Source organism: Botrytis fragariae (assembly GCF_013461495.1).
Source record: "Botrytis fragariae strain BVB16 chromosome Unknown tig00000045, whole genome shotgun sequence".
Lineage (NCBI taxonomy): Eukaryota > Fungi > Ascomycota > Leotiomycetes > Helotiales > Sclerotiniaceae > Botrytis > Botrytis fragariae.
In genome coordinates this window covers 303037-321594 of record NW_023500991.1, presented here as the reverse complement: position 1 = coordinate 321594, position 18558 = coordinate 303037, and the positions used below count along the sequence as shown (strand labels likewise).

The following is an 18558-nucleotide window of genomic DNA, read 5'->3' as shown; positions in this document are numbered from 1 at the left end:
ATCACCAAAGCGCAAATATGTTCCGCGCAACAATATCAGGACTGAAGGCTGGTGGAATGCGCCAGTTCATCATAGCTTCTCGAACTACGATTCAAAATACGATATCTACAAGATCAGCTATTCTGCGCAAGCTGCCACAGCGACCCATAACCACATCTACCTCTACTCCTATAAATTCTCTCCGCTCAAAATCTCGTTCGCAGACTACAAATTTTACATTCTCATCGAATCCGAGACCGTCTTCAGAGACATTGATTCAACGTCTGCGCACAAGAACAAATAGATACTTTCACAACTCAAGAACGAGGAGGAATGGAGAAGCAAAGCCCGAGAACTTGGGGGATGATACTAGTTTATCAGGGAGAATGAAGAAATTGAGTAGAGAATATGGATGGAGTGTGGTGGGAGTTTATATCTTTTTATCTGCGGCTGATTTTCCATTTTGCTATTTGTTGGTCAGGACGCTGGGAACCGATAGAATTGGTAAGTGAGATGTCTCTTTTTCTTGCGAATTGAGTTGGATGGTTATATTGGGAATTGCGTATGCGCGGGAGTTTGATTCTATATCCCTTGAACGAATAGTTCAAACGGAGGTTTATCCTCTGTCTTACATTTTCTAGAACCCAATCCAAGTAGCCGGCTAACACACCATCACAGGTGAATGGGAACACACAATAACCTCCTCCATCAAATCCATAATCCCCGAATCCATCAAAACCACTTTCCACGAATGGCGTGTCGCCATGCAAAAAGCCTCACACGATGTTACCGGATCCGACAAGCTCGGCGACGGAGTAGAAATGGCAGGATGGGGTGTAGAAGAAGCAGAAGAGCGCAATAAAAGGGATGCTAGTCTAGGTACTCAACTGGCTCTCGCTTACGCGATTCATAAATCGTTTATTTTTATCAGAGTGCCGTTGACGGCGGCGGTGACCCCGAAGGTTGTGAGGACGCTGAGGGGTTGGGGATGGGATATCGGGAAGAGAACGACTAAGGAGGCAAAGAAGATCGCGGCGGTGAAACATGCGGCTCAACCGGCGAAACCTCTTAGGACGAAGGTTAAGAAGGTCTTTCAGACGAGGAAGAAGTAGAAATCATCGAGAAGGCATGATTTGAAGGAATGAAGTGTATATATGGGTATGGTACATATGTTTGGAGAAATTTCACTCAACCGTAATTATGTATGAAGAGAAGTGGTAAATGAAAGTGGTACAGCGGCAGAAAAGGATCTGAATGAAATGGGTTGGGAAGGGAGAATGAATGTTACGATTAGCATAGCATGGTATGGTATGGTGGTATGGTATGGTATGATGAAAAGAAGAAAAGCATTGGAAGGAGTTCATCGTGTATAATCCATATATCACAAGCTACACAGCGCGCATAGATAGCAATGGATACTTTTGGATTGGAAGGGGAAAGTTATGTGGAATAGAATACTCTTCTCTTATTGTATATGGTAATATATATTTTGAGATTCTGGAGTAAAATTGCTGGGGATTTGTAAAGGGGAGAAGACGCGGTTAAAGGCATTGATGGAGCCAATAAGTAGCTATCAGGTAGGTAGGTACTAGGTAGGTAGGCTCGTAGGCAGGTGCATAGTTTACTGTAGGAAGTCCCCGAAGAAACCCCCGACCTCGGAGTAAAATAGTATGCGTTTTTATGAAGTTTGTGAAGTTTATGAAAGTTATGAAACGAACTGTTAGCATTTATGCAACAATTGACGGTCATCACCGCCTCTGTTGGTGAATAAATCCCAAGGTCATTCCTCATTGCCATTACTCCGAGTGATTGCAGCACCCAAACTCAAGCATTTTCTTACCAAGAACACTCATTCTTGTCTAATAGAGCTTCAATCATTGGTCCAATCGGATAATAACGGAACAAAACCATTTCCAAGCTGGCTTTCAGACGGGTGTTTTACCCCGCCATTCCTCAAATCGTGGCTCCTCAAGCTAGACTGTCTGCTATTGCACGACAGATAAATCCCCATTTACTCGACAACTCTACCAATCCGGTATCCACAACACCATCGAGAAGCTTCAGTAATTCTACACAAGTTCAAGAAAATAACATCAAAATGTCGACTCAACAAGCTCACCCTACTTTGCTCATTCCGGGCCCAATTGAGTTTGATGACGCAGTCTTGCAGTCTATGAGCCATTATAGGTATGCATTTACTTATCATCATTGCTGAATTGATCTAAGTCTTGAAATAGAATATGTCACTGACAAACCCTCAAATAAAATAGTGAAAGCCACGTCAGCGCCCCATTTGTAGCAGTATTCGGCGAAACTCTCTCAATGCTCCGCAAGCTCTTCCAATCTACCGACTCCTCTTCCCAACCCCTCGTCATTTCCGGTTCCGGTACTCTTGGATGGGATCTCGTGGCTGCAAATTTGGCAGAACCAGGTGATGAGGTATTGGTTCTCCATACTGGCTATTTTGCAGATTCGTTCGCGGATTGTTTTGAAACTTATGGAGTTAAACCTACACAATTGAAGGCGAAGATTGGGGAAAGACCCCAATTGGATGAGATTGAAAAGGCATTGAAGGAGAAGAAGTATAAGCTGATTACGGTTACTCATGTGGATACTTCGACGGGAGTTCTTAGTGAGTTGAAGAAATTGAGTGAGCTTGTTCGTCGGGTTTCTCCTGAGACATTGGTTGTGGTAGATGGCGTTTGTAGTGTAGGATGTGAGGAGATTGAATTTGATGGTTGGGGCTTGGATGCTGTTATTACGGCGAGTCAGAAGGCGATTGGTTGTCCAGCTGGTCTTTCAATCTCGTACTATAGTGGTAGAGCGATTGAGACATTCAAGGCTAGGAAGACTCCTCCAGGATCATATTTTGCTTCATTTAAGAATTGGTTGCCCAGTAAGTTTCACATTTGCATTTTGGTGTACACGGTGGGATGCTAATGGAAAACAGTAATGCAAAACTACGAAGCTAAAAAGCCATCCTACTTCGCCACTCCATCTCCTCAATTAATCCACGCTTTACACACTTCTCTCACCCAAATTCTCTCTGTTCCTCTCTCTGAACGTTTTGCTAAACACAAAGCTACATCACAAAAGATCAAGAAGGCAGTCGCGGATCTAGGGCTCAAACAATTGGCACCTAATCCTGCTGATCAGGCAAATGGCATGACTGCTATTTATCTTCCAGAAGGTGTTAAAGCCCCGGAGTTACTGCCAAATTTGGTGAAGAAGGGAGTAATTTTTGCAGGAGGCTTGCATAAGGAGATTGCGACAAAGTATATTAGGGTGGGACATATGGGAGTTAGTGTTATGGATGAGGGCAGAGGGGATGTAGAGAAAGCTATTGAGGCACTTGGTACTGGATTGAAGGAGGCAGGGTATGAAAAGGCTTAGTTGCGTCCTTTGGAGGAATGCAAAAATCGAGAGCGGTGTTGAGGAATGGGATGGGACGGAGTGATGTATACTTTCTATATTATTATGGGCAGAGATCAGCATTGCTCGAAAATTATCATGGAACCATTTGGAATCATTTAGGGGAACTCAAAATCGCTCTTAGGTGGGGATGGGAATATGCAGATAGGTTGGAGAGGTCAAAAATTATTGTCTAGGTGGTTATATAAAAATGGATGAATATGGATGAATGCATATAAATACCAGGTATATAAACGAATGAACAAACGAAGGAACTTTATACGTATGAATCTTTGAACCTTTGAATGTGGTAATAAGGTGAGAATAGATGTTTCAGGTAGGTATTGATTAAATAAATAGATAGATAGATAGATAGGTCAGCATTGCCTGTTCTAGAAACAGAAGATGCGGGAAGATGTGGAATGGAAGGGTGGTGTTGACTTTTTGGTGGGATGGATAGGTGTTATCATAGATGTTATTGGTTGTGTTGGTGGGTAGATAGGTGAATAGGTGAATAGGTAGGTAGGTATATATTTATACAAATTGAGTATTGATTTAATCTCATTCTGCATCCCTTTCTTGTTTCTTTGTTTCTTTTTTTTTTGGTGGGGTGGAAGGATGTTGTGAGGTTGGATTGGGTTGGATTGTGGGTGTTTGTTTGAGCTTGTTTGTGTGTTTGTTTGGAATGGATGGGTATGGCTATGGAGAGAGGGAAGGGGATGGGATGAGAAAGGTGATGAGGAGGATGGAGAGAGAGGATGGAGAATAGATAATATTGGGTTTTAAGGAACTGCATATGTATGTGTGGAATAGTAGTGGAATTGAAAGTGTAGTCATAAGGAGGTAAGTATATATGAATTTCAGATGCATGAGTGGCAGAAGATGAGAAGCGAGTAAAGGAGATATGAATATGCAAGTGAGTGGAAAATCTTGAGAGAGAAGTGTTGGTGTGTAAGAGACCTTTTATCTGTTTCTTATTCGTAAGAAGTCAGGTGTTGGATTTGGGTTGTTGAAGTGGAAGATTGCTTTTTTTTTTTGGTACAGATTGATTTTATTGAGGGGTGGGATTGTATTCATGTATGTTCTTGATGGATGTCGATAGATATCCTCAAGAAGCTAGGCTTTTGAATATATCCCCCTGATATTATTTATGTGCATAGATTAATCTAGTCTTGGGACTCATAGGTATAGATTAGTCTTGGGAAATTTACCTTTAGTAAGCTTGAAAGACCTGTGTATTGCCATGTAGATATACTGCTTTTTGTTTGGCAGTTGGGTCTGCGTTCACCTGGGGATTAGACTCTAATAAGCCTTTGGTCGTGTGGACGTACATATCTCGTTGAAAGAGATTACGACAGCCATGGACTTATTAGAGCTGCAGTCTTGACTTTCTTATCCTTTGATAATGCTTGCATTATCTATTTTTTGTTGTTTGCTAAGCATACAAGTTTGTTTTGCTTGTGATTGACATATCTCTCTCATCTCCTGTGGTCCACTGCTCATAAAGCAATGCCGTTGATACTCTGCACTGACATTCGATTGATGTAGTACTGGTTATTCCTAAATTCAACCTGAAGGATAAAGCAACTGTAAAAAGAAGGCTGTTAGGCGCTTCAGGCTTCCATGGTCGTACAAGCAATTCATCTTGCCTCAGACACCCTATTGGACAATAAATCCATATGTAACAAATGCAAACTCATTGGTTCGGAAATTTAGACACAACTCGGTAGAAGAAATACGGAAGAGTGTACGGAAGCCTTAGCTTTCCACAAGATCCTGCATTCAACAGATAGGTAGATATCGGTACTTATAGGCAAGAATGTGATGTATCGAATTTCGATTGGTGGATGTGTTTGGGGGAGAAGCTTCTTGGGAGATCTGGTAATCCATGCCTAGATATGATATCGGATTCACAATGTTGAATCACTTGATTTGATAAATGTTGTTATGATGCAGGTATGAATAGCTGTGTGTGAAATGAGATATATGACATAGACCTTGAAAATGACTGGTACTGTATAAGAGAATGAGGAGTACGCGAGTATATACTACTGAGTATATAAGAGATTTTGAGGTGAAGTATTGATACAAACAGTAGATGGGCATAATAAGAGGTATATTTAGCCTCAGGAAAAGAGGCCAAGGAGCATGATGACAGATGTAGTCCCAGGACGGAGAGGATCCAGGGGCACATCGAGTAGATGTAAACGTCTCATGCGCCATCAATGTAGAGAACTGAGGATCATGCTGAGCTAGCTTATGCAGGTGAATGGAAGAGTGGGTAAACTAAAAACAGACGGTTAACCACCAAAGATAGAGGTAATGGCAGAGAATTGATTCTGTACGGCTCCCTCACTCACCACGCAAAGAGAATCGAGGGTCATGATGAGTATATGCAATTTTCTCACCCATGACTCTGCTGTAGTTGCTTATAAAATAATCATAATCCACAGTGGATCAATCTGTTCCTAACAGAGGAAAGAACAGCGGTATATCGTATCAAAACAAGGTCATGAATTGAATGGAATTTGATTGAATATCCTTGAAGCTTCGAATTAAAACACATCAGAGGAATTCACTCACGGATAAATCTTCCGAGAGAGATAATTTAGGTGTGATCACCTGACCTGATGCTTTACCGATCGGTATCCAAGGCCCGCTGAGAGAATCCCTCCTCTTAGTGGGGCAGAAAGCACTTTGAACATGCGGCTGGGTCCAACAATCTTCAACTTGACATTTTCGAACAACTTCTTCAAACATACCATCAACTTCTTTTATAAAGTTTCTTGTAACAGCGCAAGCTGCACAAAAGGATATCAAAGCATATTGCTTATCTACTGAGAGCAGGATAGGGTGTTATACCTAAATCAAGCTGCAAAGATGGCTGTCACCATTGAAGAGCTTGACGCGACCGTCAAGACTTTCTATGAAGGTCGCGGTGAGGCTGTGAGTATATACTATATATCCAAATGAATCTGTTCATACCGGAACATCTTTACTGACGCGTTTGTTCCGTAGCAAAAAGCCGCTCAGGCTGCAATGAACCAGGTACGACTTCCTTATGCGCCGAAAATCTTTCTCTCGTTCCATATCGCCATCGATACTGATATACTATATAGTTCAAGGAGGATCCAGATGCGTGGTTATTAGTCGATAAGATATTACAAGAGTCTACATATCCGCAAGCCAAATGTTGGTCAAGGTTCCTTAACGCTCTCTACATGCTGTTTCGCTGACAAATTATTAGATTTGGGTTTGCAAGTACTAGATCATGTTATCATGACAAGGTGGAAGGTTCTGCCCAGAGAGCAGTGCCAAGGTAAATAGATTCTGTTACTGTCCTTAATGAAGAACGCCACACTGACGTGTTCCAGGTATCCGGAATTTCGTCGTTGGTTTCATCATACAATGTTCCGGATCGGAAGAGTCTCTGAGGTCTCAAAGAGTCCTCTTGAACAAGTTGAACCTCGTCCTCGTTTCCATTTTGAAGCAAGAATGGCCTCACAACTGGCCTACTTTCATCAACGAGATCATATCCTCCTGTCACACAAGTTTATCGATATGCGAGAATAATATGTCGATTTTGAGGTTGTTATCGGAGGAGGTTTTCGATTACTCGGCGGACCAGATGACCTCTGCAAAGACAAAGAACTTGAAGACAACGATGTGTGCAGAGTTTTCGTCCATCTTCCAACTTTGTAACGAAGTTTTGAACAGCGCCACTCAAGAAAGTTTGATTAAGGCTACCCTCGAAACCCTTCTTCGATTCTTTAACTGGATTCCGCTTGGTTATATCTTCGAGACGACGGTTATCGACACTCTTAGAGAACGATTTTTGGAGATGCCCGAATTCAGAAATGTAACATTGAAGTGTTTGACAGAGATTGGAGGACTCCAAACTGGTACCGGGAACAACTACGACGAGAAATTGGTTCAAATGTTCACCGAAGTTTTGACCACAATTTCCAAGATTATTCCTTTGACTCTTGACCTCAAGAGTACTTACAATTCGAGTAACTCCAAGGACCAAGAGTTTATCCAGAATTTGGCCCTTTTCTTGTGCAACTTCTTCTCCTCCCATCTTACTGTAAGTTTTCCGTTACTCGTTCAGTCTTCCTTGATGCATTCTAATTATTCCAATAGCTTATTGAGAATCTACCGAACCGTGATTTCCTCACACATGGCCACTTCTACCTTATTCGAATTTCCCAAATCGAGGACCGAGAGATCTTCAAGATTTGCTTAGAATACTGGACTAGACTGGTTCAAGAACTGTACGATGAACAGCAGTCGCTACCCATTGGAGATGTCAACCCTCTTGTCGGAATGGGCGTCGGCGGTATTTCGAGTCCTGGTGCACCCAACCCAAGTTTACTCGCCAATTATCCTCTCAGAAAGCACAAGTACAATGAAGTACTTTCGAATTTGCGAGTGGTTATGATTGAAAAAATGGTCAGACCAGAGGAAGTTTTGATTGTTGAGAACGATGAGGGTGAGATCGTTCGTGAATTCGTCAAGGAGAGCGACACCATTCAGTTGTACAAGACAACCAGAGAGTGCTTGGTTTATCTTACCCATTTGGATGTAGTCGATACCGAGAACATCATGACTGAGAAGCTATCTCGACAAGTCGATGGTACCGAATGGTCATGGGCCAACTGTAACACATTGTGCTGGGCTATCGGCTCCATCTCCCTTGCAATGAACGAAGAGACTGAGAAACGTTTCTTGGTTACTGTCATCAAGGATCTGCTCGGGTTGACTGAAATGAAACGAGGAAAGGACAACAAAGCCGTGGTTGCCAGTAACATCATGTATATTGTTGGTCAATATCCACGTTTCTTGAAAGCTCACTGGAAATTCTTGAAGACCGTCGTCAACAAGTTATTCGAGTTCATGCACGAGTCCCACGAGGGTGTTCAGGACATGGCTTGTGATACGTTCATCAAGATTGCCAGACAGTGCAAGCGTCATTTCGTCGCTTTACAACCTGGCGAGTCTGAACCATTCATCGAGGAAATTGTCAGAACCATGCGCAAGATTACTTGCGATCTATCTCCACAGCAAGTACACACTTTCTACGAGGCATGTGGTTACATGATTGCAGCTCAACCACAAAAGAATTCGCAAGAAAGACTCATTGCTGAATTGATGTCATATCCAAACGCTGCTTGGGATGCCATCATTGCCCAAGCAAACACTAACCCTCAAATTCTTCAAGACGCAGATACCATTAAGGTCATTGGTAATGTCATGAAGACCAACGTGTCTGCTTGTTCCTCTATCGGAAGCTACTTCTATCCTCAAATTGGACGCATTTACCTCGATATGTTGTCTATGTACAAGGCTACCAGCACGATGATTTCTGAAGCTGTTGCAAGCGAGGGTAAGTGGTTCTCTCACAACGCTTTTACAATTCGTAATACTAATTTTTGATAGGTGAAATTGCCACCAAGATGCCTAGAGTTCGAGGTCTAAGAACTATTAAAAAGGAGATTCTCAAGCTCATTGAAACGTTCGTTGAGAAATCCGATGATCTTGAGATGGTTCGAACAAACATTGTTCCAAACCTTCTTGAAGCAGTCCTGATCGATTACAACCGCAATGTTCCAGGTGCACGTGATGCTGAAGTTCTCAAGGTCATGTCTGTTATCATAACCAAACTTTCTGTACGTTGGACCCCATATCGCTCGAAATATTCAGTGGTGCATACCCTTTCTTATCCTGGCCTCCTTATCTTGGAGATACATCCAGCACTTACTAACATCTAATATAGGGCCTCATGGAAGATCAAGTGCCAAACATTATGTCAAACGTGTTCGAATGCACTTTGGAAATGATCAACAAGGATTTCTCGGAATTCCCAGAACATCGTGTTGAATTTTTCAGCCTTCTCCGAGCAATCAACCTTCACTGCTTCCCAGCTCTCCTCAAACTCGATAACCGACAATTCAAGTTTGTCATCGATTCTTGCATGTGGGCTAGTAAGCACGACAATAGAGAGGTTGAACATGCCGGCCTCAACATGTGCTTGGAGTTGATCACCAATATTGCAGAAACCGACCCCGCCACTTCAAGTGCTTTCTTCCAGCAATTCTTCGTTCCGATTCTCCAGGATGTCTTCTTTGTACTCACCGATACCGATCACAAAGCTGGATTCAAGTCACAAGCAACTTTGTTGGCAAGAATGTTCTACTTCGTTCACCCAGCTGACGGTACCGCGCCAAAGATTCAAATGCCTATCTATGTTCAGGATCAAGCACCACCAAACACGAGTAACAAAGACTTCCTTACAAACTTTGTGGCTAGTTTGTTGCAGAATGCCTTCCCTAACCTTCAAGCGTAAGTCGTCGCCCTTTTTTCTATCAGTATATCTTACTAATCCATTTTAGACCTCAAATTCAAGCCTTTGTTGAGGGACTCTTCACTCTAAATCATTCTGCAGATCGATTCAGACTTAACTTACGGGATTTCTTAATCTCGTTGAAGGAGTTCGCTGGAGACAATACCGAGCTTTACGCTGAAGAAAAAGAGACGGCTGAAAGAGACGCTAAGGCCGCAGAGCGCGAGCGTCTATCCAAGGTCGGAGGACTCATTAAGCCTGCAGAACTTGACGATGAAGATGAGTTGTGACTTGATGAGGAGCTACGGATCGACTCTGCACGACCGGAAAACCCACCCTCAGATCAAAAACGCCGAATCAACTACAATGCCAATAAACTTGATGGTTGGGATGTTTATGATCTCTAAACAACTTCCATACACATCTAGCAGGACAAACTGGTGTCCGATCTGGATAATGATTTTTTCTTTTACTTTTTCGCCCAATGATATCACATACTTAGGAGCAATGTCGCTACCTACGTGGAGTTACTACGAAGGACCAGAATGATATTGTTATCTAAAAAAGTAATTTTCTGTTTAGATTCAATCCTCCGATGAACATCGTGAGGCGATACACAATAGGCATTTGCGAAGCAATTTTTCATTTCTCGATACCTTTGAATTTAGGAGGCACATTGTGCATGTGTCAGTTGGTGGAGGAAGTTTGAGCAATTTTTGAGGCATTGGGCGAAATGAAATGGGAATGAGATACGACATATGAAAGAAATGCAGAAGCATTTTCAGATATCACAATAAATATGGCATCAAGGAATTATGAATTCTTCAATGTGACAATTCTTCATAAAGTACTTGGTAGGTAGATACTTTTCATACTGACATGCATTGCACAGGTTACTCCATGCCGAATATCCCAGTCAGAGTGAGCTGACCAATCAAGACTCTCAACACTACAACGTGCGTGTATTTAACCACAAGTCATGGTGACCTTCCCTTCTTGCATAATCTTCGTCATTAGTTCATCCTTCAGTGCAACCATCTGGAAAATTGTACCTGGGGTAAGAAAGCTAGGAAGCTTCCGCATCTTCAACTTCAGGCACGTTGCATCATTCATTGGTCAGTCTTCCGGTGGCAATACGGATCCTTTGATCGCCAATATATTTCGTGTATATCGGCACCCGCTTCACCCGGAGCAAGGAATATATGTTCTCCATGCCATCCCGCGATCTTTACAATGTTCCTGTGTACCTTTACTTCTTTTCTTGTTAGCATTGGTACTATTGATGAGATTTTCTAGTGATGTCTTTAAGAAAGTTCCTCACAGTGGCCCCTCTCTTTGGGCTGGCAGCAGCTCAAAGTAATTCATACGTTAATCAAACTACATGTAATGGAAACACATATACGTATCAGGCACTAGGAGGCTATGGATATATTCCAGGTACTGCACGTGATAAATTTGGGGACACAATTGGTGGGATCGGGAGTGCGATCGCGATCGATACAAAGAGTTGGGAGAAGTTAGAGAATGGCAGTTACACGGGGGTTTTGTGGGCCTTGCCGGATAGGGGATGGTTTGTTGCATTTCAATTCCCTTTCCACCCCCAATCTACCACTTATCTATCAGTCCTCAAGTGACGACTAAGTTGCTCGAGAATTTTGGTGAAAGAAGTAGATTGAACGTACTGATGGACATAATAGGAATACAGAAGGCACCCTAAACTTTCAGACCCGTGTTCATAAATTCGACATAATTTTCACTCCAGCGGCTAATGCGACAGTGGAAAGTCCTTCGGGGAATAATTTGTGGTTTAAATATAACGACACGGTTCTGTTTTCTGGACCGGATGGGACGCCAACGACAGGGCTGGACGCGGATGGATCGGGTCATTTGAGTTATGCGGGGTTCCCTGATTTGCCCGTGGCGACGTATACGGGTGATGGATTCGGAGGAAACGGCACGGGAGGGAGGAGGGTATCGGTTGATGCTGAGGGATTGGTGTTGGATGGAGCTGGAGGGTGGTGGGTCAGTGATGAATATGTATGTTTTCCCGATCTCCTAATGTTCCACCTTGTCTAACTATCCACTAGGGTCCCTATATTTACCACTTTAACTCTACCGGCACAATGACATCCGCCATACGACCACCAGATGCCTTTATCCCCATGCGTAATGACAGCGAATCTTTCTCTGCCGACTCTCCCTACTACTATCCCGACCAAGGTTCTGGCGATGACGTCTCACCTGCCGATAATCCTACTGGTAGAGATAATAATCATGGATTCGAAGGTCTCAGTATTTCTGCCGATGGAAAAACTCTCTACACACTTCTTCAAGCAGCAAATAATCAAGAAGGCGGTCTGAATTCTCAAACAGAACGCTATAGTCGATTTCTCTCATACGATATCTCAGACCCAGGAAACCCATTATATTTGAGTGAATATGTGGTCTCTCTTCCTCTATGGACAGATCCAACGGCTAAAGCTAGTAAAAACCCAAAAGTAGCTGCGCAGTCTGAAATTCATGCCTTGCCTAATGGACAATTTTTGGTTCTGGCTAGAGATTCGGGGTCAGGAAACGGACAAGATAGCACGGAGAGTATTTATAGACAGATAGATGTTTTTGATATTAGCAATGCGACGAACGTCAAAGGGATGAAATACGATTGTGCTAGTTGTGCGATTGCGAGCTCGACGGGGGTTCTAGAGAGCGGAATTACAACGGCGACATACTGCGCGTGGTTGGATGTTAATGATAATGATGAGTTGAAGAGGTTTGGAGTACATAATGGGGGAACGACGGATAAAGGATTGTTGAACGAGAAGTGGGAGAGTATTGCTGTGGTTCCTGTTGATGGGAAGGAGGGCGCGGATGGGGAATGGGTAAGTTTTGTTCCTTGGGGAAATGGAGATAAGAAGATTTGCTAATGAAGGATTGATGTAGTATATTTTTAGTCTGAGTGATAACGATTTTATCACGCAAGATGGGTATTTGGAGGGAGGCAAGTTCGCGTATAGTGATGGGAGTGGGTATGATCTTGATAATCAGGCATTGGTGTTTAAGGTGAAGATTCCGGTCGGTGGGTTGACTGAGAAGTATGGGGTTTGAAAGGGGGGTTAGAAGACGAGTCTAAAGTTTCAAAGGAAGGGGGTAATTTCTGAGGGTGACGGATATGCTGGAGTGTGTCACTCAAAGGAGGATAATGGAGATAAAAAACAACGATTTCTTTTTATTTGTAAAGCAACGGACTAATGATATTTACATGCGAGGGCTCTAACGGCGCTTTCTTCTCTTTTTGGTTTCTCGCTCAAAGAGATTATCAAGGGCAGCAAAGCTTCTACTGGCTCTTCTCATGTTTTCCTCGGCTGCTCTTTGCTCCATTCTGGCTCGCTGTGTCAAAGTGTCAGATGTTTCACCCGCTCTCATATCATAGTCTATCTCGCTTCTTGGTGGCGCCGTAACGATCTGAGGCTCCTGGGCTTCATAACTAGTCACTGGCTGATTTGAGAAGGTTTGTTGTGATTCTGAGTATGCCGGTTCTTGGTAAGTTTGTTGTTGATAAGCTGTTTGATGATAAGCCTGTTGTTGATAGGATGGCTCTGAACTAGTTGATTCTGAGTAACCGTAGCCCGATGATGGGGCTGAAGCTGGCTCTGGCTCCATTTGACCATAACCTCCAGGCTGAGGTGTGCCTGCGCGGTTTGTTGGTTCCCAATAATCATATCTATCCGCTACAGGCATCCCGCCTCTTCCCATATGTCTTCTAGCAGGCGGTGCAACCCTTCCCTGGCCCATGTCGCGTGGATAGTTCTCCCCCCCTCTTGCTAGTGGCATACGATCATCTAGAATTCCTCCCTCAGCTGGCAATTGTTCAAATGATTGCACGTCTGCGAACGGCGGTCGGCCAGCAATCATTCGCTTCTGGGCGTGATCGTGTACGTGTTGCATAATTTCAGGTGTGAGTCCCGTATGACGAACACATCGATAGCGTGAGTCTTCATCATCATCCCTGTCACCTACTACTTCTTCCTTGAATCCGCATATACGCCCCTCCGAGCTTATCCAGAATGTGCAAACAAGAGTTTTGACGGAGGGTTCACACTCTCTACAAATGAAGTTTTCGTTAAGGAACATCTCTTTGGTGATCACGGGGTCTCCGCAAAGCCGCTCTGGTCGTATAATCCTACCATAAGCATCTTTTTCCTCTGGAACTTTGACTCTATGGCAGAACATGCCCTTTTGAGGAAATTTGTCAGCAGGATGCGAATCACAGCGAAACTTCCACTGTTGCTGCCAGTGCTTGGTCCAGCGATTTGGGCAAGGATGGTTGGGGACGCGATAGTCACAGGTTTCTGGAGGAGCAGGTTGAGTAATCTCGGTTTGGCTCAATGACATTGATGTCATGACCTGAGCTAAAGCTCCCCTTCCATATCCTTGAGCATATCTAGTGCCGGATGCTTGACTAGATGAGGACTGTACTGATGAGCCCGAGCGTTCCCCTTGATCCACTCCCGAACTGAGGTGCGCCGGGGATGCGGTTGTACGACCACTTCCATGGTGGTGACTTGATCGATGGCCAGAATCGCGAGATGAGCGGTGCCTTGAGGATGCTTGGTGCCTTGAGGATGCTTGGCGACTTCTACTACCAGAACTTGTGGATGGGTCACCTTTCTCTTCTGTATCAGGCCGAAGGTAGTTCTTAGACATACTAATGATCTTGATAAGCCATAATCATGGATTGATTGGAGCTAAGACATGATTTATCTTACATGTGCAGAATACCTTGAAAGTGTAATTATTGATCCGATTCTAGTGTAATATACCCAGAGCCTTGAAGGTTAAGATACTGTCATCAATGAGCTGCTAAACTCACAAATTATGCGAAGAACTCACGGAAGCTATTTTGGCCAATAGAAATGTAGTTCGCGAATTTGTGACCTTGACCGGAGAGAAAAATAGCACTGAAGCGTGTGCAAGGAGAAGCAAAGAGGGGTTATTTAGCAAAGGCGAACCTCTCGGTATATGGATGAGCAGTATGGAATCAGTCGTGTCTCGTGTGGAGCGGGCAACCAAAGTGCGATGTTCTCTCGTATAAAGGTTGTGATGTCTACTTGTGAAGTGTGGTAGATATTTTGCTGCCAGATGTATAGGGGAAATAAAAAGGTACCGAAGAGGGGGAAGCAGTCCTATTTGAGCACAATTGGGGACTGGAAATGGTAGCTAAGAACCATTTTATTCGAGTCAAAGTTGCCTCGAAGTCATAAAAATTCATAAGAAATTTCTCATGTTGTGTCATTCAAGGTATTCCTGTGTCACTTGATTGGTATTTCGAGTGAAAAAATACTTCGAGACGGCGTATAATCATCTATCTACGACTATATCAGTGGCATTTTGTACATTTTCGAGTCAAAACCCCCTCGAAATAGAACACATTCATACCTAAAATACAAAATGTGTGTGATTTCGGGCAATGACTGATAGTTTTGTTGATATTTCGAGTAACAGCACCTCAAAATAAGGTATTTTCATACTTATATCAATATATATGAGTGACTTAAGGCTATAAATAGCCATTTTGGGATATTCTTAGTCGAAATGATCTCAAAATGCGGTACGTTCACTGATATAGTTGAATAGGTGCTATTCATAGGCGAGTACAGGCCACTTTCCGAGTCATTGGGGGCTCCCATTCACTGAATCAGGGTGATATATAAGCAACTTCAAGGTGTTTTTCGAATCATTAGGGATTTTGAGTCACTAAACAATTCACTTCTAATCTCGAATGAGCCCAAATGAATCAAAACGTGCATAGAAAGTCTACGAGAACTGGAATTTTAGTGCTTGAGGCCTAATGAGGTCTATGGCACTGGGCTTTAAGAACACCAAAATACACCGAAAAGTTCCAGACACGAGTAACAAAAGCTTTATTCGGTCTAAATGAATAAAAGATATACGTCGGATGACCCAAAAATGAGCTTTTGGCTGCTGTGTATAGTGGTTTTGGCTTTTGAGGCCTGTATGCATAATGGACTATCCTAAATGGCTTATCATATTCACGGAGCACTATGAAATCCTCATGAAAAAGCTCAAAATTTCCAAGACCCGCGAGATGATATGAATGGGCATAGTCTGAGAGATCAGATTAGACAGTTCAATTTCCAAGTCGGATGTAGACAATGCTATTCATAGATGTCAGACGAGATGATTAAATGTCTTAGCGAGGATGAAAGCAGAGTGAGTGACTAACTCTTAATGTTGTAAGCGATAATACTTCCTTCAAACCTTAAAACTAGACTCGAGCATTAAATGAGTTCAGGTGAAATCCAATCTAAACATTGCGGATAAAAAATTCCCTCTCGGCGCTACTAGACGAGAGCATTCTATGCTGGATTGAGGAATCAATGCATAATTATTCGGGATGAAAGTACTTCCACGTTGATACGGGAGTGGACATATAAGCATATAATGTTCAATCTAAAAGTTGAAATGAATTTTGACTAGTCCTTGCTAAATTAATTGAGATGAATGTAATCCAATTTATCATTTGATGGCTTGTTCAATGATCCTTTGGGTTCCAATATGTACACTCAGGTTAAATATTAAACCTCTGGAAATACCCTTCGTACATCTATAGATTGTAATCTTAATCATTAGCAGCATTTATGACTCCTATCTCATCTCCATAAACTTACGGGCACTTCATTAGCTTAGTTTGATATTCGTAGATCATGCACACTCAAACATCCCCTTTTCGCTTAAAGTTAGCCTTTGGAGGCGGCAAGTTGGAGCCGCCTGGATAACGGAGAACAAGTGCGAATACTGCAAACCCCACCCTTTAGATCGGCAATGGATTGAAATCTAGAAACTAACTGCTCTATTTCTGAGGTATCGTATTGGCAGGCTTCTTGACTCCAAATGTAGAGTTGGATTGAGAAAGATTCTAGATGGATTATTCAGGAGCTCGGATTCTATCATGATTGAAGGACGATTGGGATTGTAGTGACAAATCCTGTTCAGTTACAGAATCAATCGCATCATAAGTGATTAGAAGAGTTACTGATACAGATTTTCAATTCTTGTGATAAATGAAAATAACTAGTGAATCGATAATAGTTCCTCAAAATAACACGATGCACGAAAGACCTGTCCGCGGCTGCCAGTAGCTGATAAATTGACTTCGTGATTAAAAAACTTGTACGAGGCGGCATGTTTCTTGTCGATTGAGACAATAGTGCGAATTTGAAGTTGTGAAATTGGGTATACCGAAGTTTATATCAAGGCACTTATGTTTTCTTCCGAGACAGCTTAGAAGAGAAAAGAAATGAAGTATTATACATTTTCTATCAACAAATTCTACGCATTGTCCGCCAAAACTCTCTCCATATCGTTAACACTCATAGTCAGCAAATCAGGTCGACTATAATGACCACAAACATCCAAGAAACTCCTCGATTTGAGAATTTCATCCAGATCGAGATCTGCATATAAGAAACTTTCAACTGTATCTGGCAAATCCTCAGACAATTTTCGTCCATCAGGACCGAAAATTGCAGAAGTACCTCCGCCCGGCACGTTCATAACGAGACCATTACTAGTATTCATTCTATCGATTCCGTCCCGACTTAGCACTGCTGTAGTGTGTAAGACGAATGATTGTGATTCTATGGCATAAGCCTGTGAAAGTGCCCGGCTTCCTTAAGACACTATATTAGCTTAATCATCTCCAAACAGGAATGTAAAAACATACCATCTCTGGACATGGACCAAAGATCTGGTCCTCCACTATGTTCCCATATTGGCGGCCACTGGGAGACGTGAATACTTTCGCGCTGGCTATAGCTGTGATATTTGAGTAGAGGAAGTGCATGTTCCCAGCAGGCTAGAGTTCCTACTCGACCAATGCTGGGCAGCTCAACTACGTTTGTCAACGATGAGCTAGATGCCTCGCCAAATACAGTTCTCTCCATGTGTGTAGCCTTGAGCTTTCGACGTTTCACTTGTATGATGCCTTCGTGATCAATAATTGCTTGAGAAATGTAAAGAGAGTGATTCCAATTCTCGCTAAAACCTAACACGACTGCTATATTGCCTTCTTTCGCTGCTGCACATATGCGACCCATTTCGGGTGAATCGATGCGTAATGAGTTCTTGATGTAGACAATGGAGAGATCAAAATCAATACTGCGAGTCCTTGAAGAAGTATTCATCGTTAGTGAGAACTTAGAATCTAAGACTGAAGGAATTGCTACCATATCCATGATGGGTACCCTGGGATCCAGCATTCTGGGAAGGAGACCAGCTGTGCTCCATTCACAGATGCCTCTTTGATAAGAAGACATGTTTTATCGACTGTCTTTTGCAAGTCGAGCCAAATAGGCTCAAACTGTGTCACTGCGACTCGTACATATCTGGGTGGTACCGGTGCTTGGGTCATTGTTACTGAATTGTAGCTGGATTATCCCGCAAAGTTGTGTTATTTCTGTGAATATGAAACTTTTCAGGAAAGATGAATAGTTGGCTATTTATCTTTCTCGGGAGCAAACGCTGAGTGGTAAAAGATATAGAAATATTACCTCATGGTTACTTATTGGTGACTCTGAAGAGTTGGATGATTAGTTGTAGATCGGCTGAACCTCGGATAATTCCATGCCATGAAGCTATCGCGGCGGCATGTTTGAGCCGCCTGATTGTCTGATAAGACTAAGATCACATCAATCAAGCCACTTGATAAGATGAAATTAATGGCATGTATTAGATACCAAAAGTTTAGATAGACTGAAATGTATTTAAGATATAAGAAGCCGCAATGGTTTGCTCTAGAAACGTGT

The 18558-nt window shown here is 42.7% G+C and overlaps 6 protein-coding genes across 6 annotated transcripts; 4 read left to right on the top strand and 2 right to left on the bottom strand.

Annotated features, from left to right (window-relative positions):
• Positions 1-17: 17 nt before the first annotated feature.
• On the top strand, positions 18-1091 carry Bfra_003313 (putative peptide alpha-n-acetyltransferase protein; the record flags this gene model as incomplete). The annotated part of the gene is made up of 2 exons (XM_037333723.1): positions 18-483; positions 658-1091. The coding sequence occupies 2 exons, from the start codon at positions 18-20 to the stop codon at positions 1089-1091; spliced, it is 900 nt and encodes a 299-aa protein (XP_037193810.1).
• A 986-nt stretch (positions 1092-2077) lies between these two features.
• Bfra_003312 (putative alanine-glyoxylate aminotransferase 1 protein) lies at positions 2078-3372 on the top strand (the record flags this gene model as incomplete). Its single annotated transcript, XM_037333722.1, has 3 exons — positions 2078-2166; positions 2250-2875; positions 2930-3372. The coding sequence occupies 3 exons, from the start codon at positions 2078-2080 to the stop codon at positions 3370-3372; spliced, it is 1158 nt and encodes a 385-aa protein (XP_037193809.1).
• A 2898-nt stretch (positions 3373-6270) lies between these two features.
• Bfra_003311 (putative exportin-1 protein) lies at positions 6271-10023 on the top strand (the record flags this gene model as incomplete). Its single annotated transcript, XM_037333721.1, has 9 exons — positions 6271-6336; positions 6409-6438; positions 6510-6582; positions 6638-6709; positions 6765-7477; positions 7534-8776; positions 8830-9059; positions 9167-9732; positions 9783-10023. The coding sequence occupies 9 exons, from the start codon at positions 6271-6273 to the stop codon at positions 10021-10023; spliced, it is 3234 nt and encodes a 1077-aa protein (XP_037193808.1).
• A 1008-nt stretch (positions 10024-11031) lies between these two features.
• Positions 11032-12838, top strand: Bfra_003310 (uncharacterized protein; the record flags this gene model as incomplete). The annotated part of the gene is made up of 4 exons (XM_037333720.1): positions 11032-11303; positions 11431-11770; positions 11821-12612; positions 12674-12838. 4 exons carry the CDS (start codon positions 11032-11034, stop codon positions 12836-12838), a joined length of 1569 nt encoding a protein of 522 aa, XP_037193807.1.
• Positions 12839-13003: 165 nt separating this feature from the next.
• On the bottom strand, positions 13004-14437 carry Bfra_003309 (uncharacterized protein; the record flags this gene model as incomplete). Its single annotated transcript, XM_037333719.1, has 1 exon — positions 13004-14437. One exon carries the CDS (start codon positions 14435-14437, stop codon positions 13004-13006), a length of 1434 nt encoding a protein of 477 aa, XP_037193806.1.
• A 2646-nt stretch (positions 14438-17083) lies between these two features.
• Positions 17084-18164, bottom strand: Bfra_003308 (putative aliphatic nitrilase protein; the record flags this gene model as incomplete). The annotated part of the gene is made up of 3 exons (XM_037333718.1): positions 17084-17424; positions 17478-17920; positions 17980-18164. The coding sequence occupies 3 exons, from the start codon at positions 18162-18164 to the stop codon at positions 17084-17086; spliced, it is 969 nt and encodes a 322-aa protein (XP_037193805.1).
• Positions 18165-18558: the final 394 nt, after the last annotated feature.